General features: G+C 52.3%; 4 protein-coding genes across 4 annotated transcripts; 2 read left to right on the top strand and 2 right to left on the bottom strand.

Moving 5' to 3' along the window:
* Positions 1 to 743: 743 nt before the first annotated feature.
* Positions 744 to 8,281, top strand: EAH_00034290 (DnaJ domain-containing protein, putative; the record flags this gene model as incomplete). The annotated part of the gene is made up of 5 exons (XM_013392192.1): positions 744 to 2,480; positions 2,732 to 2,914; positions 3,132 to 3,308; positions 3,910 to 4,007; positions 4,780 to 8,281. 5 exons carry the CDS (start codon positions 744 to 746, stop codon positions 8,279 to 8,281), a joined length of 5,697 nt encoding a protein of 1,898 aa, XP_013247646.1.
* A 5,690-nt stretch (positions 8,282 to 13,971) lies between these two features.
* EAH_00034280 (GTP-binding protein TypA, related, related) lies at positions 13,972 to 14,774 on the bottom strand (the record flags this gene model as incomplete). Its single annotated transcript, XM_013392191.1, has 3 exons — positions 13,972 to 14,108; positions 14,275 to 14,415; positions 14,567 to 14,774. 3 exons carry the CDS (start codon positions 14,772 to 14,774, stop codon positions 13,972 to 13,974), a joined length of 486 nt encoding a protein of 161 aa, XP_013247645.1.
* Positions 14,775 to 15,433: 659 nt separating this feature from the next.
* EAH_00034270 (zinc finger DHHC domain-containing protein, conserved, putative) lies at positions 15,434 to 16,765 on the bottom strand (the record flags this gene model as incomplete). The annotated part of the gene is made up of 10 exons (XM_013392190.1): positions 15,434 to 15,511; positions 15,564 to 15,702; positions 15,756 to 15,843; positions 15,896 to 15,998; positions 16,055 to 16,161; positions 16,218 to 16,277; positions 16,334 to 16,405; positions 16,463 to 16,553; positions 16,605 to 16,649; positions 16,709 to 16,765. 10 exons carry the CDS (start codon positions 16,763 to 16,765, stop codon positions 15,434 to 15,436), a joined length of 840 nt encoding a protein of 279 aa, XP_013247644.1.
* A 1,746-nt stretch (positions 16,766 to 18,511) lies between these two features.
* On the top strand, positions 18,512 to 23,080 carry EAH_00034260 (hypothetical protein, conserved; the record flags this gene model as incomplete). Its single annotated transcript, XM_013392189.1, has 3 exons — positions 18,512 to 18,550; positions 18,775 to 20,733; positions 20,983 to 23,080. Coding segments are annotated over 3 exons (4,096 nt in total), but the record flags the coding sequence as incomplete, so codon positions are not given.

Genomic DNA, 23,080 nt, shown 5'->3' with positions numbered 1-23,080 from the left:
TTTTTATTGCAAAGAACGTGCATAAAAGCGCTTTTGAACTATAAATATATGCTTGTCCCACTCAGCCCCGCCTCACCACCCCGTCAACCGGGCCCCCGGGGCCCCGAACATAGTTGTGCGTCATTAATAGTTTTTTGGAGGATTGCAAGACACTTACACTGGAAATTTCTTAACGTTCAAATGTCTTAGCCTTCATTTTGGTGTGCTTTCCGTCGAAGGGGGCCGAGGTCCCTGATGCGGCCCATGCCTATACGGTACTTCACCATCTTTGGCATTACAGGCTGTGGCGGACGACCTGACGAAGCAGGTGCGTGTATAGCTAACGGTTTGGTGTTGCAGCCATTCTTGGTTGAAGTTTACTCTCACTTCCGCCAGGACTATCCTCCTGGCTCCAGGAGAGGATGTGGTGAGGTTACGCAGACATCTGACCCTCTTTTGTCGCACCCGCGCAAAATGGCCTCCTGAAGGTCTCAGCGGCTGATGACCCCTCTTCCCTCACCGACGAACGCATTGCATGTTATTGACGCAACTGGGGGGGAAGCCATAACGGAGCTGAGGCAGACACACCCATCCGATTAACCCTGCCGAGAGTTTCACGACATCGAGGAGTATGCGGGCGGCTGTGAAGTCCTAGTTCGCAAATTCCCGCTTATGATCCAGCACGGGAAACTGGAACGAGTGTCTCCTGCCTTGGGCTTAGGGAAGCCGTTTTTCGCAGCCCCCACTGCTGCCTTCGGGACACAATGCGGGAGGCTGTCCGCCAAGGAGACAGTGAGGAGGAGTCAGACTCAACTCACGCGTCTGCTGATGCTGCCAGGCTGCATGCAGTAGCGCGACGCATTCAGCTAAGGGAGCATGCAAGTAGGCAGCAGCAACTTCAACTCCACAAGCAGCTGCAACAACAACAGCAGCTGCTGCAGCAGCAGCAACAGCAACTGCACCAGCAGGACGCGCTGCTGCGGCATCAAGAACAGTTGTTGAGGCAGCAAGAACAGCAGCTCGCGAGCCGGGAAACTGAAGCTGGGCTGCTGCTTCGTCAGGTGAGCTTGCTGCAGCAGCAGCTCGAAGAGAGAGCGGATCGCCTTGCAGCTGCGGAAGGCAACTATCTCGATGTTACTGCTTCCCTACAGCAGCTACAACAGCGCGTAGCGTTGGGAGATGAGGCGAGACTGTTGGTTGAGGAGGTGAGGCAGCAGCAGCAGCAGGACACGCAGCATCTGTATGCAGAGGTTCGTCGCCTGCGCCGCCAGCTGTCTCACCGAATGCATCATTCAGGATCGTCTGAAGAGAAGGACAGAAGCGGAGTAAGCTCTGGAGTAAACGAAGCGGACTTGGAGAAGGAGAATCTTCATGGAAGTGTCCGTAGCGACTCGCCTGCTCAGCACATAGCGACAGGCGGGGGGCGCCCGAACCCGCCTAGTGGAGGGCTTTCGCTGCCCCCTAGGAGGACTGAGGGAGGGTCGTTGGACACCAACTCTGCAACCGGTCTTTGGTGCTGTGTGGAGGCAGCTGAGAACGCTTCATGCACTGCGTGGGGCTGCAGTGCCTGTTGCTGCTGCAGCAGCGATGACCAGCATGAGGCGGTGGTTGCGGAGCTTCGGGCTGCACTGCACAGTTGCCGCTGCTCCATGGAAAATAGAGTATCCGGCGAGTCAGCACTTTCGTCAGCAGCGGCGACAGGGGCTGCTGCCTTGGGAGTGCGCGAAGCTCTCCATCGTTGCCCAGCAGCAGGAGCCGACCCTGAAATTGTAGACATGCTTCTGGAAAGGCTGAGAGCGGAGAGCATGCAGATTCGGGTGTATTCGCAGCAACGGCACGCTGCGTCGTCCAGCATGACGGCGAGCACCACTGAATTGCAGCTGCAGCATCAGGGCGGACTTGCGTCAATAGACGAGTCGATGGAGCGAGAGGCATACGACGTTTTGGGCACAGCGCTTTCTGAAGACGTGCTGCTGCCGCTTCTCACTGTGCAAAACATCGGTTCCTTGCTCCGTCTCAAGCAGCAGGGGATCTTGCTTGCTAACTCGCGCTGGTTGCAGCTCCTAAAAGACACAGTTGGCAACAAATTCCTAGAAGGGAGCTGCTGCCACTCCAGCGGGGACGGCACCAACGGGAATGGCTTGGTGCAGGGGAAAAAAACACTTGGAGCATATCCTGAGGGAAGTATTACAGATAACGGTGGCGTGATGCCTTCTGGAAGCGGCGGAGCACGAGGGGAGCGCCGGCAGCACGTGTTGCTGCAGTTGCTCTTGCGAGGTTCCGGGGGAGTGGCTGCGGCAGCAGGGCTTCTGCGGCACGGGACTGCCCCACTGGCTCTGCACGCAGCGACTCTGACTGACAGAGATTCAGGCAACAATGTGTTCCACCTCATCTGCCTAAGGCAAGCTGCTGCACATGCTCTCGCAGTCTGTTCTGCGATCACTGTGGATAGGCACAGCAGTGCATTGGAACTTTCCTTGCAGGGCCTTTGCTTAACGGTCGTGCGTAGGCATTATCTTTTGGCATCCGCTCGGTGTTATGTTGACTTCATCTCCCAGTGTGTCCAGTGCCACACAGTTCTACATTGGTGGGGCGGAGGGTAGGAGCCCATACGTATTGCTTGTTTTGGGGGTGGTTTTATATCTTCTTTATGTATTGCATGCTATTTACCGTCAGGAATTTGCCCCAGCTCTTTGGTACACTTAATCTGACCTCCCTTCCTTGCGAGCTCCTCTACGCGCAAAACAAGCAGGGCAAGACCCCGGCAGACCTGCTCCCCCTGTTGCTGCCCCCGCATCTACAAGAATTGAGCGAGCCACAGAAGGCTGCAGCAGCGGGAGAACTGCAGCGACGTGCAGAGTTTCAGGAAGAAATTTCGGGCGTGTCTTGCAACTTAAGGGCCTGGCGGAGCGTCGTGTTCGAATATGCAGCTAAGGCGAGTTAGACAGCTCACGGCTACATGTGAATTCGCTTTTTGTGTCGCAAGTGCCGTAGTCGTGGCTGCGAATGCGGGGTGTGGAGGCAGCGCATATACGCAAGGCAACACTCTGGTTAGGCAATCAGCCTGTGGCGACAGCAAGTACTCACAAGAATCGAATACCCACGGCAATTGAAAGGTGCTATGCGCAGGCGTGTGCATGCGGTGTGCGCAGGCAAGCTCTCTGTACAGACAGCATCGTAACGAATCCGCCCTTGCTCTGTACACCGAGGCTCTGAAGCTGCAGCAGCGGCTGCTGGAGAAGCAACAGCAGCTTGATGAGATCACTGGTGGCGTCAGCTCCTCCAATGTTTCGCTAATGGAAAACACAGCAAAACTTGCGTTCAACAAGGTACGGGGAGGAGTCTCGTGAGTGCTGCAAAGTCAAAGTGGTGTTCACGCCGTGATTTTCGCTGTACTTTAAAATCTGGGTCCTTCTGCATTATAAGTAACGCGTGGCTTGGGCGCAACCACAGTGACGAACTGATTTCACCCTCAAACGCGGTAGCAGATCTGCAAGCTCTTGTTTTCGCCAGCGCAGCAGGTGTTGGAGTCAACATTCGCCTTCTTGGGCCTGTACAGCTGCAGCATCGGTGTACCGCTGTGTAATTATTTGTGGCACTTTAGGGCCGAAGTGCTCTCCGTCTTGGCCGTTGGATTTGCAGCCTTCAGAGTTGCTCCCTATGCCTAAGCATGACTCCAAACTACAAAGCTGCCTACGAAACCGCCGCCGAGGTGAGGGGAGCATGCAAGAGAAGGAAGTGGGAAGCATAACATGCGACGCGGAGATGGCAACAGACCAATGCATTTGAAAGGGCAAACGCTTGTGGCCTCAACCTAATGGAGACGAACATCCGTGAATGACAGAAGGTCTATGCGTGCTAATAAACAATCTAAATATGTGTACATTTCAGTTTAGTACGCGCGTTGCCCTTGTTGAGTTTTCTCTTTAGGCTTGCGAATGGTTGCTGGACTTCGAGGGGGCGCTCAATTACATGCAGCTTATGAGGCAGCACTGCCCAGATTCCTTCGCCGCTGAGCACTACCAGAAGTACGGGCTCTATTTATTTCTCATCCGCTTATCCTGACATTTCCTTTACTTGTTGGAGCACATTGCGGCAGTCCGTCGCCGTCGCAGCCTCAGCGATTCTTCGAGGTTTTCTCGCAAGGCATATTGCTCCGTTGTTGTGTTGGCGAAATAACTGAAAGCCATAAGTGTGCGCCTGTGCGTTGTTGCTTTGGTGCGCCGCTCGATTCCTTGTGTGCAGGCGACGACTCTACGAAGCGCAGTTGCATGCGTCTAGCTTCCAAGTCTTGGGGATCGAAAGGGGCGCTCCCAAAGCGGCAGTAAATCGGGTAATCTACTGAGCACCTTGCAGGGGATTATGCGTTTTTGCCTATTTGCTTGTTACCTCGACCCCACTGTCTTCTCTGTTCAGTGCACTTAAAGGGATGCAACCATCACCTATTAAGGGCTGACCGAGACCTGCCTCTGCATTGCATTTTCGCCTGTTTCGTCTTCTCCGCAGGCTGCCTGTGTTCTTGAGGCCGTTTATGCTCTCCAGGTCATGTACAATCTGTCTCTTTCCGCAGGCATTTCGTCGCATGAGTATTTTGTGGCATCCAGACAAGGCTTCTGCTCTCTCTGAAGACCTCCGTCTCAGACACGAAAACCACTTTAAAAGGTAGGGGTACGGGAGAATGCTCTTTAAGTGTTTTGCGGTCTGCAAGTATCAGTGTATCAGGGGTGCCAGCGAATTGCGTGGCAAGGGCTAGAATGCCCCACGAGCAGCGTGCTCTCAACTGTTTTTGCGCATTCGCAGGCTGAACGAAGCGCGCATCGCACTTCTGGATGCTGAGTCCTATGCGAGGCAGCTGCTCTTGCCCATTCAGCCACTATACAGACATCCTGATTTGCTTGTCGTTGCCAAACCTGTGCAGCAGTCGACGCCTTCTCCGACTCTAGTGCCGCCGGACCAACTCACAACGGAGCAGCACCAACCTGACACACAACAGCAAAATGACCAGCAGCAAGGGCAAGAAAGCCCGCAACAGCAGGCAAATGAGGCGGAACCCCGGCTTGAGAAGCTGCAGCAACAAAGGCAGCAACTGCTGCGCTCCATCGGAAGCCTTCAAAGGCAACAGCAGGAGTTGCAACGCGAACTCGAGGAGCACCGGGCAGCAGCTGCACAGCAGCCCGGTTGGAGCAGCACGAGTAATTCCTTGCGTTGGCATGAGCTACAGAAGCTGCAGCAGCAACAGCAAAATAAGCAGAAGAGGCTCATAGAGTGCGAGAGTGAAATAGGTCAGTGGCTAAAGTGGAAGCAGAAGCAGCACCAAGAGCCCCAGCAGCACCCGCTGAGCCAACAGCAGCAGCAACAGAGTCAAGTGGAGCAGCAGAACCAACAACAGCAGCGAGGGGACACTCAACCTACCGAAGGAGAGATCGAAAGAGGTGTAAGTGAGAACCAAACAAGCAGCTCAAACCCTTCTCGCCAGTGCGAGCGGCAACGAGCACAACAACCCATTCCAGGGAATTGCGAAGAAGAGGTTCACAGGGCGGCACCCTGCTGTAGCACAGCGCCGCAGGGTTTCCACCCGTCCATGTGCGGCGTATCCCCGTCAGTTGCGGCGGCTGCAGACACGATAAATGAGGCGGCAGCAGCTGCCTTGTCAGGGCGGGACCAAACGAAGCCTGAGGGTGATAGCCCTTCTTGGGACTCTGTTCCTTCCAGCGAGAGCGACGGGGACGCGGCAAAAGCACAAATTATCTTTGAAGGGTGCGAGCACACCAGCAGTCAAGGAAGTCCGACGGCAACAACGGCTGTGCCGACACCTCCCCCCCTCAGAAGAGAAGCCAGTGCTTCGACGCAACAGCGCCGCAGTTCCTCGGAAATACCCCCGTCGAGGACTTCGTCAAGAGAAACAGCGAGGACAACAAACAAGGGGCGAGTGAGGGACTACTCTTGCGCCAGTGCATTCCGCCTCGCAGGCCGTTGCGGCTCGCGGGCTTCATCCGCGGGGCCTCAGATACGGACAGGAGAGGCAGCAAGAACGGCAACGGCGGCAACGCCAGCGGCTACTGCACGGAGGAGCCTCACGACTTGTATTTATTCCACAGCGCCACGACACGCTGTTGGTGCTGCGGAAATAAGCAAATCCAACAAGCCAAAGAGGAGTACAGCGTACTGGGAAGAAACTGACAGCAGCAGCAAGAGCAGCACCAGTGACAGCAGCAGCTGCAGCAGCAGTAGCAGTGACAGCACTAGCGACGGTGACAATGAAGCTACAGACAGAGGCCCGGATATGCAGGGGACCGAAGCGAATATCTTTGGAAGAGGAATGTTCGGTGCTGCGGCTACTGGCGCTGCTGCTAATATTGCGGGAGCGGCAGCCCCAGCAGCCTGCGGTGGCGCGGCTAAGGCAACCTTGCAGCCGCGGCAGCAGCAGCTTCCCTCGCCGCCCCCTCGAAGAGTACCAGCAACGCAAGGCGTGCGGAAAGATGGCAGCAGAAGTAGCAGCGCTGACAGCGGTAGATGTAAGACGAGGGGCGCCTCAGGCCGCAGACGTTTTGTCCGCACAAGGGGGTATCTGCAGCAGCAACAAGATGCCTCCCAACAGCAGCGACACGAGCAGCAGAAGCACCCGGAACAGCCACAACGACGGCAACAGCTCTGGCGGGGGACAGTTAGCGGGAACAAAGCTTCAGACAACACACTGCAAACAGAATCTGCTAGTGCAACTTTGGCGGGCGGGCCTTCGTCAGATGCGACCCCACAGGTGGCAGCAGCGGCTGCAGCTGCTTGGCTCTTGCCTCCTGACTTCCCCGAGCCGTTCGGCGCTGAGGGGCGCCCGTTGCAAAAGCAAGCAGACAATTGTGGCCCTGACTCGGGGCATCCACACCACCAGCAGCAGCACCGGCGGAAGCCGCCTTGTGATCATCCCGGCCCTACGGGCCCGCTTCACGCAGTAGCGCATCAACAAAATGAAGGTGCACGGGAGCGAACCCCTGTGGACTCTCCTGCGCTGCTTTCGCAGTCCTTGGATGGGCATCACATGCGGCAGCAGCGACTACAGCAGGAGCTACACCAGGAACATATGCTGCACCGTGAGCTGCAGCAACACAGAGAGATGCAGGCAGCAGCAGAGGCAGACAGGCGCCAACTGCTTTTTCCAGATGAAGATTTGCCAACATTTCCGGCGAATACAGAAGCAACAGAGACAGGCAGGCCTGCGGTACCCGGCCAGGCAGCTGCCACCGCAGGGCAGTCCGTGTCAGCAGCTCAAGCGGAAGGGGCTGCCGCTCCTCCTGATGGGCGGTGGGCCAACTTTGAGGAGGATCCGCATCATCTTCCCAATAAAGACCAATCACAGAGAAACCCGTGCTGGCCAGGTCCCCCGCACTGCAGGAATTTCGTCGCCGAGGAGGCAGATAGTCGTCCAGCATACAGCACATTACACCGCCGTGGAGAAGAATCTGTAATTCCTGCGGAAGGCACCAGCGTAGAAGGCTCCGGAACGGACCGAGGGCCATGCGTCCCTGAAGTGCAGCAGCCCATCAGTGCCAGTGGAGCTGCTAGCGCCGGAGAGAGCTGCAGCAGCAGCTCTAGCAACCATAGTGTTGGTCAAACTGACAGGAGAGGAAGCACGAGCGGTTGCAGTAGCAGTAGCGACAGTGAAGCTGAAGACCCCGCCAACCCTCTGCGGGCATCTGGACAATGGAGGCCCCCACTTTTCAGTCAACAGAAGCATCGTCTCCATCAGCAGGAGCAAGAAAACCTTTACCGTTCTTTGGCGCAGGACACATTTACTCAGCCTACCCCCCCTGTGACGGATGCAGCCGGCCCCAGTCATTGGGGGACGACTGCACCGCAGCGGAGCTCTTTGCCTCCTTTGGGGTGCAGCAGCGGCGGTGTAAATGACAGTGCCACACTGCGCAGAGGCACAGGAGTAGCCACAGCAACACCGACGAGGCTATTTCCTCATTATGACCCCGCGGACGTGGACATACAACGCTCAGCGCAATGTGTCAGTTTTTGTGGAACTCACGAGGCCTCACGAAGCGTTCCTAGCGGAGCTGCTGCTGCTGCTCTGTCTGAGGGCCATTCGGCAGGGGCTGGTGATGCACTTCGGCGGCTTCCGCCTAGTGTAGATGCGCCCAGCGCGATGGGAGGGAGCGAGTCTCTGCTTCGAGACGATAGCCGCCAAGTAGGAGAGGTTCCGCCAGCGTTGGGCATGTGGCAGCACTTGCGCACAAGGGGTTCCCTGCCACAGACGAGAGAAAATGTTCTGTTGCATTCGCCGAGCAGGTCCCACCGAATGTAATTTACTTAAATTTTGCAGACCGGCGAACCGATCAGCTCAGGCGTGTCAGACTGAACAGTGTGTTGTGTGTCATAGTTGGTGGGTTTGAAGACCCAGTGGAAAAACGTGTGAGCAGAGGAATTGCATCCAAACAATTCCAATCTGTTTTAACCCTGCTGCGACTATGCTGCTGCTTCGTCGAGTAGCGGCAGCAGTTGCGCGAGTTTCGACCGGAACCGCTATCGCACAGTAGGGTGTGTGCAGTGCGTGGGTATGCGGTTGTAGCGTAAGGTTCTCGCCTTGATCAGATGCTTCCACCAGCGATCGGCAGGCATTTTGTGCCCCATTTTCTTTTCGAAAGACGTGGCAATTTCCTTCTGAGTTTTCAAGTCATTTCCCCGTGGCTTTGTGCTGTTAAAAATAAACGTGGCTGGAAGCGCAACGAGTCGTTTGGGCAATGGTAGCGTCCCTGAACCTCGCCACATCAGGTGGCAGCTGTCTTTCTTAACTACTCAAAATCAGAGAGCCAAACAGGGCTTGAATTTCAGCCACTGTTGTGCGCATATGCAGCTGCGTCCAGACAATCTGTGGCAGCATTTTAACTGCACGAGTACACTGGAATTTCACCGACTTTGCATCCCGCAGGCGGCATCACCACATCCTCCACTGCCTGCCGACTCGGTGAGTGAACACCCTAGAAAATACAGATGCTTCAGCACGAGACTTCGGAGCCAGCCCAGGAAACTGTTGGGCGGCTCTGACTCTCCCGTATTGTAGTACTCTATCATGGCGTTCCTAGGGAGAGCCTCTCCACTCAGTAGAGATTGCTGGCTTCGTAAAGTTCCCTCCACTCTTGCGGGACCCTTCGTTGCCTCAACCATGCACTTATCCGTGGGTGTGCCTGGAAAACAGGGTGTGTGCCCCGGAGCCGCTTCCATTGGTTGTATCGTAGTTTCAGTGGCTTGAGCGGGACGAGGCCTTTTTTTGGGTTGGCATTTAACTTTGTTCTTTGCCTGTGACTCTATGAAGAGCCGCTGGAATTGGGGAGCAGCCTTCCCCTCGACAAGTGTAGCCCTCAACCTCCTCGTCGCTGCTGCGTTGGGAACAAGCTCATCACTTGACGGGCTTTCGTTACCATTGCTGTCGTTGCTGATGCTTTCAGTTGCGTCACTATGGTCGGTAAAATCTGGGGCTGTGGCTGATGAATTGATGCCATCCTGAGACCAGGAATTTTAGCAAGCGCGTTCTGCCACTTTACTATTTACAGGTCTCCTGATCAACGCTGCTGAAGCAGCTGCGGGAGCTTGACAGGTGCGGGTTTCTACTCACTGCTTTTGGAGTGTGACACGCAGAAGCGTTTCCGAGCGCGCTCGTCTTAAAAGCGGCCATGCGGCGCCTGGCTCTCTTTGCTGCACCTCTTGCAGCGAATGCCTTTGCTGTGGCACCAGGCTCACAAGCATTTACTCCCGGTTCCCGGAGGAAGGGCGGGTTTTTTTCTGGCCCCCACGAAGCGTAAACTGGATTGGACGTGTGATAATGCACAAAGAAGGCGTGCTGGAGCTTGTAGTAATGGACCGTTTGCCACGTGGCGGGTCTTGCTCCCGCCTGAGAACGGCACGGGAAGAACATACGGGCACCAGGACGCTTCAGAGCCCACTCGGACCTAATCGCTTGCATTATTCCTTGCCTTTTGCGTACAAAGTGTCACCTTGAGATAGCAAAACTACTGTGCACTTCAGGGGCTCACAGCACAAAGGTAGGTCAGTTTGAGTTGTAACCAGCGTGGTAGCAAGATGGAAATGAGCGCTACTAGTCCCGCAGAAAAGCCACATATATGGAGAGTCTGGACGGCACTTCCTGTTGTCGTGGGCCGCATCATCAACGATCCAGCTGCTAGGAGCAATACCGATGCTCGAAGGACCCTAACGGCCTGTTGCAGATATTAGAAATTATTCTATTTGGCTAATTAGGTGACTGAATAATGACCACTTGAAAAAGCCTCTCAGGCGAACCGCCAATAGTGTTGTAGCCTTGGTTTAATCCGGTGCAGTATACAGGGCTCAGTTCCCCGGTCTTCCAGGCGTCTACATAGGATAAAGGCAAGCCACGTACTTGGTTTACTACTGGTGTCATTTCGGGGTTAGGACGTTTCGCTAGACGCAATAATGCACCCTTGTATATCCAGTACAGCAGAAGCCATGTGCAAATGGCTTGTATACTGAGGAAGGGGGCAACGATTACATAAAGGGAAAGCGAGCAGAAACCTTGCATCATCGCCGCATACCTGCTCAATAAACAATGACCGCACAAGCAAATGGGTTACGCTACGCAAAACTCCCCTAAGTAGTCATTCGTGTTCCCGAAGACAGCCATAGGATGCTCTCTCACTTAGTTGGAGTGCAGAAGTCGGGCCCCTCTTGCAGGCGGTTGAAATCTGCCTGAGATATGGGCTTCTTTAGCATTGGCAACAAACAATCACGGCGCATTACGCGTGTCTGCCACCCCAACAACTCAGAGAATGAGCCGAGACATCCGAGCAGGTTTGGTGGAGACAGGTTCGAATAAAATGCGTCCCAGGAACAACGAAGGCAATGTACGTAAAGTCAATGCTTCTCAACAGCCAGTTCAACTAGTAATTTTACCAGCCAGGGCACTTGCAGGAGAGACAATGCGATTTCACTCAGAAGAAAAGACAGCAGTTGCATCGCGACGCACTCAATGAGGCCCCCTCGAACATACCTGCAGAGGGGAGCAGCATTGCAAAGCGTTCCGCACACACGAGATGAAGGCTTGCCATCCACTAACACAACCAAACAAAATAGGTGTTGGAAGGTTAGGAGGTATATAGCCAATAGAATCTCTCTGTACCACGGACGCTACGAGCTGCCACTAGAGACCCCTAGCGCTGAGTTTGAAGCACTGCAAAGGAATTGCTGGTTTGGGCAGAGCTCACCACCACCGCGGGTCCTGGAGCACAATTATGTACGTCAGCCCAGTGTTTATGGTGTATGTAATCGTCAACCGTACCATGAACGCTACCTGTGTTGATTAACTTTGCAAATCGAGAGAGCACCAGTATGGGTTCAAAAACTAACTACCTTAACAGCATTCCGTGAACGGTCCCGTAATGACAAAAACGGCAGCGTGTGTTTTTCGTAACGGCCACTTATGCCAGTTAATCGGTATGTGACTACACGTAGAAAGCTAGCCACATGATGTAGAGTCTGTGCTCCTTACAGGGGAGTTGGCCGTACCTGCTCAGCAGTTCGACTTATGTGGCGCTCCTTAAGAGACTTAAGCACAAAGCAAATCCACAGCAGTGAGCAAAACTGTATACTTTGCAATCTCTGCCAGCTGAGGTGCTGCATGACAAGCAGGTAGGCAGCTGTAGATAGTCCGAAACCTGGCATACCAAGAAGGAAAAGACAACCCTTAAGAGGGCGTTTATGCAGTTGATTGCCACAGACGGTAACATCGATAACAGCAAAGATGTCCATGACTCTTTGTCGAGCTGCAGTAATAACCCTCACGCAGCAGCAGCAAAATCCCCAATACAGTTGCAGAAACAAGCGCCAGGTTCTGTGCATTCATTGTGACGCGACAAAACGCTTAGAGAACCAATGGCAAGCATGCGCCTTAACACTCCACGTTGAATTACTGCTTCTCGCATTTTGCTACTAGCGGCAGATGCAGCTCTAGAGTAGAGCATGCGCGCGAAACTGAGCAGCCCGGAAAAGAGCTAGTTGCATGCAGCCTGCACCTTAGACTGCAGGCGGTGGCCTGCCGCCTACAGGGTTGCTCAGAGCCTCTTGAATTGCACTGCCGTTCACGGACATTATCCAGTCCTCCACGAACTTGATCAAACCGATGCCAGTCTGCAAACCTCAAGTCTCAATCTGTGTTCCATGAGCCCTCAGGCACCTTTAGGAAGTCATATAAAATATTACGGTTCCGTTCTAATCCCCGCGAGGGCGCAATCTTGCTGTTAGTCAGGGAAAGCATCTAACTGACCCCAGTGAAGTCCTTATTCTTCAGGCTAATATTAAAAATAATAAGCATCCCCGCGATGCAAAAAGAAGCAATGCACAAGCCCAGTGCAACAGCCCATAACAGGGCCTGCAATTCAAACAACAGTTGAACAGTCCATCCTTCCCCTATGGGAACTCCCGAGCATTCCACTGAAAACGTCGAAATTGTTGCTGCAGCACTAATTTATCTTCTCACTTGAACAGATAGCCTTTTTCCTTTGGAGAAGCTGAGGTTTTCCCAAACTATATCCTCAGGATGAGGTGCCGGTTCCACCTTAGCACCACAGCACTCGCGCTCGATTTTGCGGGTGAAAATCACTGCACACATCTGGCCCGACAGAATGATTCTAAGCCTTTGATACTTCTGAAATAGCATTGGGTAGTGCCATTCCATACGAGGACTTCTGGTGTAGAGAATGCTTTTATCCGGAGGTGTTGCTTTCAGTGGTATTCGCACATATATTGGGTGCTGCCCTCTGAAAAGAGGAGCCGATTTATTTCCAAGTAGGCCACAAGTCCACTTCCGCAAAACAGATCTCCACGTCTGCAGTCTTGCTAGGCATTCATCTCGATCCTGTGTGGAGGCCAGGAATCGCACATGAATGCTGTGCACCCTTAGAACCACCACTGTCACTTCGTGGTGCAGCAGACTAGCCAGTGCCGCAACATAAACTCCGTGAGGTCTCCTTCAAGAACGCTGCCGCTCACACTAGCAGGCAAAGATAATTGCTTACTTGTGCATACTTGCAGACGACCACTGCGTATCCGGTACTCCTGGACAGCCAATAATATATCTCATCAAACACTGGGAACTGGAGTGAGCAGCGAGTGGTGCACGATGATTAGCGACTATTTGCTGCATTAGCGCTTCACAATATGCATCTAGAAAGCCGCCGTCTTCCGCAAGCCATCTATCCAGCTGGGAATATACAAAGTATGGAGAAAGTTTTAGTGGACAGTCGCTCTCTTCTATCGTCTGAGTGGGTCACCTCAGGGTGTCTTGCGCCACGCGATTTAGCAGCTTGCGTAAGTCATTTGTGGAATAGGAGTCCTCCCCGTAGTCACCTTTCCGCTTTTCATGGAGAGGAAAGGTGGTGAAAGGTAGTGGAAGCATATGACACACCTAGAGCTGCGTGAATGCAACTGACCGTGATGGTTGGATTGGTGATCACAAGCAGCTATTTGGAAAACAATGCGAGGAAGCAATATGTACGAAGGCACCACACTCTCCAAGCGCAAGTTTCGGCCTAAAATTGCAGCCATCTACCGTGCCGCTCGGAGGGTTCGTAATGGAACGCATCTGGGGAGTTCCCACCTCCAGGGAACTTCATAGCAAGAGAAGGCGTGAGTGCCAACCTTGAGAATATCGAGGCGCTCTTTCAAGCTCTCATGAAGTTTTACATGTTCGTCGTAATGCCTAACGTCAAAGCCTATCACAACCTTGACGACAGACTCCGGGGGTTGGTTAGGCAAGAGTGAACGGCAGAAAAAGCTGGCAATTTCTTCTTCGTCTACTGCATCAGCGGGAAAACCGTCCAACAAAAGTGCAAAATCCCGTAGCTGGTACACTTGCTCTCCGGCTGTCTTCCTGAGGTGTTCCTAAGCAGAATTCGGATAGCAAAAGCTTTGAATCAGTGGAAGGGTGCGACACCCTTGTAAAAAAAGTACGTTCTTCCAAGGGGTTCACGGAGTGTCCTCTACCTGTCGCCTGAATAGAACTGGTAGGAGGAGAACAGCACTGAAGACCATGACTAAATGCGTTACAGCGGGAACCCGGGACTCGGAAGCCTTTTGATCTACGCATCCTGCTGTAAGGAGTGCTGCAACCAGCCAGCCAAGAATCCGTATAGAAGAAACACTCTGTGTGGAGTGGGCATGGAGGCCAAAACAGCTCATGGACCAAGAGCAACACTATATGCATGCAGTGCAGCTATTTGTATTCAGTATGGCGCCACCAGAAGGTACATTTTGACAGGGAAGCTGTACCTCTGTTGAATGTTGAACACTTAGTTTGGGCATCTGCTGCTTTGTTCGAATAGACGGCAATTACGACCGCGAGGGACAGAAGGCCATTCAGAGCAGAAGAGAGCAGGATAAACTTTATGAACTGGAAGAGAAGCGGTATTCCTAAGAAAAATTCGGAATCCAATTTTCACACAAAAACGGCCTGGCAGTAAACCAAATTGTAGGTTAACACAGACTGGTGGAGCTGAGAGTCGAATAATTCAACATAACCCAGGGAAATGCCAGCAGTTCCCCTTGTGCAGCACAGTAGTACCAGGCCCAAGTTCGCCAAGGTCTGAAAGCCTGCAGCACAAGGGGTAGGGTGGGGAGCGCGGGAGGCCAGAAGGCGTGAACACGTTTCGCGGGTCTTCTCCATTTTGCAGCCTTAGCAACACAGATGTCCCAGTCTGTCGAACTCTGCTGTACATTTTGTGTTCATATGCCTCCAGTAAGTCGAGCTCGTGCCACGGAACTTCAGTCATCGTCTGTTCCCGTGTGCGCCCAGCTCAGCTTGCGAGCATTTCAGATGCACAGGTATTCAACTGGTTCTGAGGAGGGAAAAGGAATGAAATATCGTTTTCTTCATAGGTAAACACCGCCATTTGCTCAGGAGGTGAAGCGTCAGAAGTCACCACTCCAGGTACGAGCAATGCTAAGCAAATCTCCTGTTCCCAGTGCCCTCGACGCCGTCATCCCAAGCCTCGGCAGAAGCTCGCAGGGGGATAGTTGCGCGCGGGTAAGGGGGAAGGAAGCTTTCTGACTAACGCATACTCTGCCAAGATTTCGCACGGTTTAGCTGTTAAAGTAGGGAAGCGTCCAGCTGGGTCACTTCTGCATGCAGCATTGAGTGTTGCCCAGCGTAAGTAGGTCTTCCTAACTAAGGATATTTAAGCGATTTTTGCTCGAACGATTTGCTTGCTTTATTTGTTATTGTATATCTCCCGCCTTATGGCTCGTTATGGGGTAGAACTCCCCGAACACTCGTCTACATTACTACGGAGTGGCGCAGCGGGTATCATCCCAGGCATACATTCCGGCTCTGAATACTAATCAGACGAAAAGTGTGCTTGGATAAGGCAAACGTTTTGTATTGAAAGAAAAGGCTTTATCGCTTGTCTGTCCAGCGAAAACATGCAAGTCGCTAACGGTTGCGAGGGAACGATATTCCATCGCCGCTTGGTCCACCAACCGGTACCGGCCATAGAAGCGGTTGGTCCCCCTTTGACGAACATAATACTCCTATTCGCGAGTAAATTAGCAATCGTTCTTACGAGAGCTTGCTTGAGATTCTCAGCGAGGCCAACGTCGTAGGGGTTCGGCCGCCCTGTGCGACGTTTTTCGCAGAACTCGATTGTTGTGCAATTGGTGGTGATGAGCACGCAGTGGAAGATGCAGAAAGGTGCAACAATGCTGAGGAAAGCATTAAGTGTGGTTGCTTCTTAAGCTGTGGGAAAATCACCTACGCAAGCATGAAGAAGCTCAGCGCAGTCCCAAGGAACGTGAAGAAGACTTGTTCGAAGGAAATGTTGGAGTCGTCAATGGAGGCGCTGACTGGCGCACCGTATTATAGCTGTATCAATAGAATGACAAAAATATGGCATACCGGTGGCTGCCATGGTAGAGCACACGAATGTCAACGTTGCGCCACTGTATAGCAAAGTCAAAAAGAAAAACTTGTAGTTGAAGAAGCCCACGTCGTTGGCAACCTGGAAGCCATATGAGCTTTCAACTGAGACTACTGTCACCTGAGAACTCCACTCACCCAAGGACAGTAATGGTCCATCTTTAGGACACAACGGCCGCTGTTGCTGCTGTGATGGCACCGATCGGGTTTATATTTTGAACATTTGTGGCAATATCTAGCTCCGCCTGAAAGGCGAGATTATCATCTGTCCGTTTTAGTGATGAAACGCCTTTTGTCGTACCGTCACGTTTCCTTTCCGTGATGAGACTAGGATTTGGCTGCCTCTCCCACTCATGAGTGTCTGCAATCAAATTTCCACAGGAATGATGCCGAGTAATAATACGTGAATAAATTTACCTGGAATGCGCCCCGGATCTGTCGAATATGTTTTGTAGAACGACCACAAAACCATAGCCATCCCAGCGTGGGCTGTAAGTCAGCAATTTTAGCGGGATTCTTACATGCAGTGGCATCCAATCATCTTACCAACGAAGAAGTGAAGTGCACCGATTGCAATAGCTCCACGATCACGATACTCAGGTGGCACCTCAAATTGGAACATGGGCAGGCAGTGGTACTGCAAGGAGGATAAGGCTTGGTTCGTATTGTTTGAGGAGAAAAAGCTTACCAGCAAGTACACTGTATAGAGAATTGCCATGACGCTGCATATCACCTGAAAGTTTTTGTTGATTTGCGGGTTGCAAGATATTTTGTAAGTTGGAAGTAGCTTACAATCATGGGAAGAAAGCGGGCAAGCCGCTTTCCTTGGTCTTCCCTTCTCTCCATCATGGTCACGCTGCTTTAGGAATTTCCTAAAAAGAACAGAGACCTCAGTGCAAGACCTCTTGCACTAACGGAACGAAAATATGGTTTGGAGCACAACTGAATCAGGTCTTTGCGCGCTTCTTCAGGTGTATGTACGAACACCCGAAAGGCTCAAGAGCAGTTGCTGCCAACTTAAGCAAGCGGCCGTCCTTGGAAATAATGAGAATTCCAGATCAATAGTAAGAATATGTTTCAACTGAATATAGTTTACTCGATGATTAGCTTGTGGCGATCACTTTTCGTGAGGGTAAACAAACACAGGCAAACTCCCTGCAAGCACGGCTTCTTCCGTGGAAACACAGCTATGCAAAAGTTCTACCTTGTTTCCCAGCCGAGAAGTTCGTTTTCTTTTGGGGTTTTAAAAGATAGATATTCGCGAGTCTGGCCCGCTCTTCCGTCCAAAAATATACGCAAAAAAGCATTCCAGCCCGTGCAGAAGAAAAGAAGGGTGCAACACCCCCCCCATTGGAAGATTCCCTAAGAAGCATGGGCGCACTCCGTATCTAGGAGACCTTTAAATAGCAAACTTTCCTAAATTCTGTTGCTCTGCAACTCTGTGGTACCATCATTGTCCGTACTGCCCAGAAGTTGGTAGGCTGGATTCTGGTTGGAAGACACCATAATACTCGTCAAGTGATACGTTGAATAAGCAGCGGGGCATATTGCTGAAATACAAAAAATTTGGAAAATTGGGTGTTTCTATGGATAGCAAGGCAGATGCCCGTTGCTGGACAGGGCCGTATACGAGGCACGCCAGGACGCTGCAATGAAAACGTTCGTTCCTTTAGTAGTGAAGCGAGCATTAAAGCATCAGCTATATATACCGTGGGGTAGTTTGAAACTCAATTCCTTCTTGTTGGTATTTCGAGTGGGACGCGATTGAAGAGTGGAAGAAAGGTTTGGACCGAGGCAGCATAGCTGCCGTACGTGGTACTCTTGCCGTCAAAGGAAGCAACCAAAATCACTTCTCAACTATACTAGTAAGCATGATCTCTGACAAATAGCAACTACGCAGCATTCAAAAGAGAGGTGTTCGCAATACTGCACGACGATAAAGCAAGACCGTTGTATATGGGCACAAGGATAGTCAGTGCCTGTGAGTCCGCTGGTTAGTCCAGATTCCCTCAAGCTATGCAGAATACTTATTGCGAGTTTTTATTGATGACAAGCAATGCCAACTACGGGAACTGGGTTTGCCAAGCAATTTCTTGAATACAAGTTGATCGTCTCTGTGCAACTTCGCCCGGCTGGACGGAGCGAGCGGCCGCCTTGAGTCGGCGCGTCAGCGGAAATGGAAGAAATGCATCCCACGTGTTAAATGCATGAGAAATTAGATCTTCGAAAATTTAATGGCACCTTTACCCCACTCTGTATAGGATACTCTGGGTAGGAATTCGTTTCCTACTTGGCGGCCAAGGCCTCGATCGTGCCTATGGCGAGTCAATCGACGGTGAAACTGCTTGCCCTTTTGTCAAGTGCATTCCAAAGCAAATTCCTTACCACTGTTAACTAATAGACTGCCCCCTAATGGGCAAATGGCTCCAGGCTCCGAGCCGTTATCTCGTGGCTCAGGACATGCGCAGCCTTCGCCTGAAACACACAGCAGCCACGGGGACAAATTCACATATTCGCCACAAAGGGAGGATAACCCTGCGTGGTCTGCCTCATGTGAAATGAGACGAACCTCAATTAACCCTACATTTCTGGAGCATGCACGCTCGGGAGCCGCTGCCTGTGGTGGGAACCACCGTACGGCGGGAAGAGCGAAGCTGAGCCTCTCACCACGTTTCTGTTACTATGTCGGGCACAGAATGTGTTCGTTTCTGGAGTACGTTAATATCTCTTCAAAGGTTCAGCATATGCTTGTTCTGGGTTTTGGGAGGCTCCACGCCCGGGGTCCTGTTCGGAGTTCCGCATTTGGTTACATGAATCTCCTGGTCACAGCTGCAATCATTTTCTCCTGTACATGCAAGGCTGTGATTGGGCTTGCCATAAACGGGGTTCAACCTGGTGAAGCCGGAGAAAAGCCTCCGTATGGAAGCCACGCTCTGCTTTTTGCTGAGTCTCTTCATGGTGACGACGTGACCTTCGTTGAGGAAAAACTCCAAGCTGCCTTGTCTTCGGGTACCCCTTTTTCGGATATGGCAGCAATCGCTGGTGAGGCAGCCTCATTGATATCGTGGAGTGAATGTTCTCGCTTCTGCAGTGGAGGCATACAAACGGCCAACAGCGCGCGAGCACTCGAGTTGGCTGTTGAGGGATTGCGTCGTGTTTTTTCCAGCAGTGGCGAATGGTCCGACTCCTATGTCGACGAGGTGAAGAACAGGGTAGCCCAGTTGACAATGGAGGGAATAGAGGGTAACCCAGCAGCAGGCCAGCCGAAAACTCGCCCTTGCAATACATTTGCCTGCCCTTTTGAAGTGCCATCAGATTTGAAGACTGCAAATTTGCAGATTGCGCGGGAGGCGGAATTGGTAGCTTCCTTCGGAGTTGTCCCTCAGGTAGACTTTACTGATTGGTGCAAGGATCGGCTGATGCTGGATCAGCTCGATCAAGAGACCTGGACTGCAAGGCGCACTGAGCACGAAAACTACAGAAAGGTGCAAGAGCGTGCAGGGGAAGTTCCAGGTTGGGAAGCTACTGTTCTTGCTCCAAAGCAGCTCAACCTGTACAGTTGCATTACTCTTTGTCGATTGCACCACAAGTGCAATGCACTAACCTATGCCAAGGATATTGATCCCATGGAAGCGGCTAAAGGCGAAAGCGTTTTCGAGGGCGTCAAAGGGGACGCCCTGACTACGCTAAAAACTGTGGTGGATAGTGTAGGTTCTGTTGTTAAAAGTCTGGATGAAAATTTGGCCAAACTCTCTGCACTAGATGCGAATTCGGTGAAGCTGGATTCGCAGAGCGGAAGTCCGGTATGCACATTGTACACAGGCGTGAAGGTGTCACGCGTTGCGGAATGTGGAACTGAGCCGACGAAAAGGGCAGGCAAGGACACCCTGAGTTTGCTCATACTAAATCTAGACACAAACTTTGGAGATGTTGCCCGTCTAATGCGCATTTCTCTGGTTCAACAGCAAGCGAGGATGAGGGAAGCGCTGAGTGATGCAAATCTCGTACTCAGCAAGACAAGTACCAACAAATCACAGGCCGTCAACGTTCAGCACAGGGCAGAGCGACTAATGGCACGGTTAATAAAGGCTAGCCAGCGAGCACAAACGGCTAGTCATATCCTCTCTGAGGCTGCTAAAGTGATGGAAGGAGCCGCTGTAGATGCTGTCAAAGCCCTACGCGCCGCGCAGTCTGAGGAAGAGTCGGCCGCACAGACTTCTCTACTCAATTCCGGCGCTACCAAAAGTTCTGTTACGCTTACAAACGGCTTGCGACAAGCATTTTATTCAGCAACTCCTCTATGCGCATCTGATTCAGTTTTCTCAGGCGTAGAGCTGTTGAACCGTGGCTGCGCGCAACTCCCCGCCTTGCAAACGCACGCATCAACGCTGACCGCAAGTTCGTCTGTGGATGCCACCAAGAAACAGCAGACTATAAAAGAGGCCAGTTTGATGACATGGCAGAATTGTCGAGAGGTGTTACATGATGTTACTGAGAACTTAGAAGGGTACCGCAGTGCGGTTTCTAGGATAAAGGCGTCGGGGGAAGAAGACGCCCTCGATGCAGTACAGGAAGCGAAGCGATTGGTGCCACAAATACTGGGGCTGACGGCAGAGGAGACTGCGAAGCTTTCTTTACCCGACATTTCCGATCGTCTCCAAGCAGAAACAGGTTTCATGAGCAAGGACTTTGCGAAGCTTCTCGATGAGAAGGATAATCTCGAACTTCGTAGACAGGTTGTAGAGCGTTTGGGTGAAGGGACTGGCACTGTCTTTGCTGTTTTTGACACGGCTAAGCGAGTTTGTGAGATAAGAGCCGTGAGCTTCCTGACACGCTTCCTGAAGTACTAAATTGTTCGCGCATCCACGTTTGCATGCGTGTGTCCATTGTGTTAGCGTCTCGGCACCCAGTGGAAGATCCCATTGGCAAAGCAACACATGTTGTTTTGGGAGAAATCATGGTTTTCTTACTTGCTCTTGTAACACTTCCAGAAAGCTCCGATAGGTGTGTATTTGGTTTGCTACAGTGACCGTCCCTGCTAAGTGTGCTGCGCTGTGAGCACGCAGGTGTTCGAGCCACGTCGCGCGGAAAATGGCAACACATTAGGTGCCCAGTTTCCCACTGCCTGTGCATTATTCAGTCCCTTCTCCTTGTTGTTCCTGCCTGCAGAAAGTAGCGATTCTGGCAGCACTGCTCCGAAAGCAAAGGGATCTAACGGCGACGTAGGGACGTGCGAGGACGTCCCGTGCACATACTCTCCATGGACTTCGTGGTCGCCGTGCGAAGACATTTATCAAGTCGAGGCTTACAATGCGGGTGACAGGAGGAACAGCACACAGGTTGAATCGGATGGCGCAGGCCCACATAGACCAGCAATGTGGCAAGTCCGTGTCAAGGAGACGCTGGCACGCCCCAAGATGACGCCGCAGTGCAATGCAGCACTTGAAACTCAGCTATGCAAGGACAGGATAACAGCAGGAACTGAAGCTTCAGGACTGATGGGTGGATTCACTGCTGCCATTACCAAATCGATTTCAAGTTGGTGCATTTATGGCCCCTATTCGGAATGGAGTGAGTGTTCCCCGCAATGCGCCTCTGGTGGCACCACATCAGTTAGTGCTTCCCGGACCCGCACACGCGCTCCGCAACAGCACCCAGTGCCAGGCCTGGCACCCAAATGCGACACAGCTTCACTTAAGATGCAGAAATCCTGTGGGCCGATTCCCAATTGTTCAAGCGAGGAAGTTGAGGAAGGCAGAGTTGATGAGGCAGGTGACGGTTTCGAAAGAGGGAGCCACATAGCTTATTCTGCCATTCATCTGCATTCCTATGGGAGGGTGGTGGGAACTGAAGCGTCAAGTAGTGGGCGTATGCTTTTCAATTCACTATCTAAGAGTAGCAGGAGCTTCCAAGCAAGAATTCCCCCGAACAGCGATTACGATGCCTACGTAGCGGATCCGGATCCGCAAGTTCGAGGCGACAACGCACACGCAAAGCCGATTGAAGACGTCCAACAGCGTTTCATGGACAAATCTGGCCTAATTGGAGATCTCAGGCCAGGTGAAACAGTAGGACTGCACTTGAAGAACTCTGATGAGGCGGCGGTTTTAGAAGATGAACCAGTGGCCACCGCCAAGGAGTCGGCTATCGCTGGAGACGAGGGCAGCCAGAACCCTGATGGTGGGGTGCTACCTGTTGTGGAAGTTGCCTCAGAGGACGACGATACTATTGACTCCGCACTGGGAGGGTATACCATTGGGGTGCCTTTCATCGAAGGAGGCAAAACACAGAATCTTACACTCAATGGGAGTAGTGTTGAGGCGCCTTCAACCGAAGACGAGCGTCCACAGGATCCTTCTATAGTGAAACAAGCACGCGACCAACCGGCGACGATCCCATACGACTCGCCTTTCATTGAATATGCACCTGCACCTATTGCTGAGGAAAATCATGGGTCTACTGAGTTGTCACACCCCCAAAGCGATCATTGGACTAACGCGCATGACTCATCCCTTAGTGGAGATACGCCTGCTCCTTCACCGGGAACCAGTAACAGTGCCTGGCGAACCTCAGAGGGCTTCCCGGTTGATTCCAAACCTGCTATGGAGGCTCGCGTGGAGTCTACTCAGCATACGCCAGAGGGCGATACAGCAGCTCCAGAATCTTTTTTCCTTGGGCTTTCCCGCTTCAGCTTTTTTGGCTGCTGCTTATTTGGTGCTCTTGCCTCCACAGTACTAGTGCTAATTGCAGTCGTGTGCAGCAGGAGGATTCGATCTTGGCTAGGGTACGATTGGTCTGGGGCGACAGAAGAAGAGTGCATGGCACTCTTGAAGAAGCAGGCTGATTCACACTCTCTACCTGCTGCTGCACCTCTCGTTAATCCTGACGGTATCAAGGTGTTGAAGCCTGATGGGGAGCCCTTGGTAGTAACCCCTTGCCTGAATCATTCAGGAGGACAGTATGTGACCACCGATGGATCTAAGGTTTTTGTCACATTGGAAGGCGGCTTTGTTAACAGCTGGGGGAGGCCAGTTCAAGCCAATGATGTCCCAAACGCACTGCTTGCAAGTGTAAATGCAAAGATAAAGGCAGATGCGGCTCAGCCGAAGAAACCCTTTCCGTCCAGACCGATTCCAAAAACCAGTGAAGCACAGGAGCAAGCGA

This window comes from Eimeria acervulina, genomic scaffold, assembly GCF_000499425.1.
Source record: "Eimeria acervulina Houghton genomic scaffold, Eah_scaff348, whole genome shotgun sequence".
NCBI lineage: Eukaryota > Apicomplexa > Conoidasida > Eucoccidiorida > Eimeriidae > Eimeria > Eimeria acervulina.
This window is presented reverse-complemented; position numbering and strand designations above follow the sequence as displayed.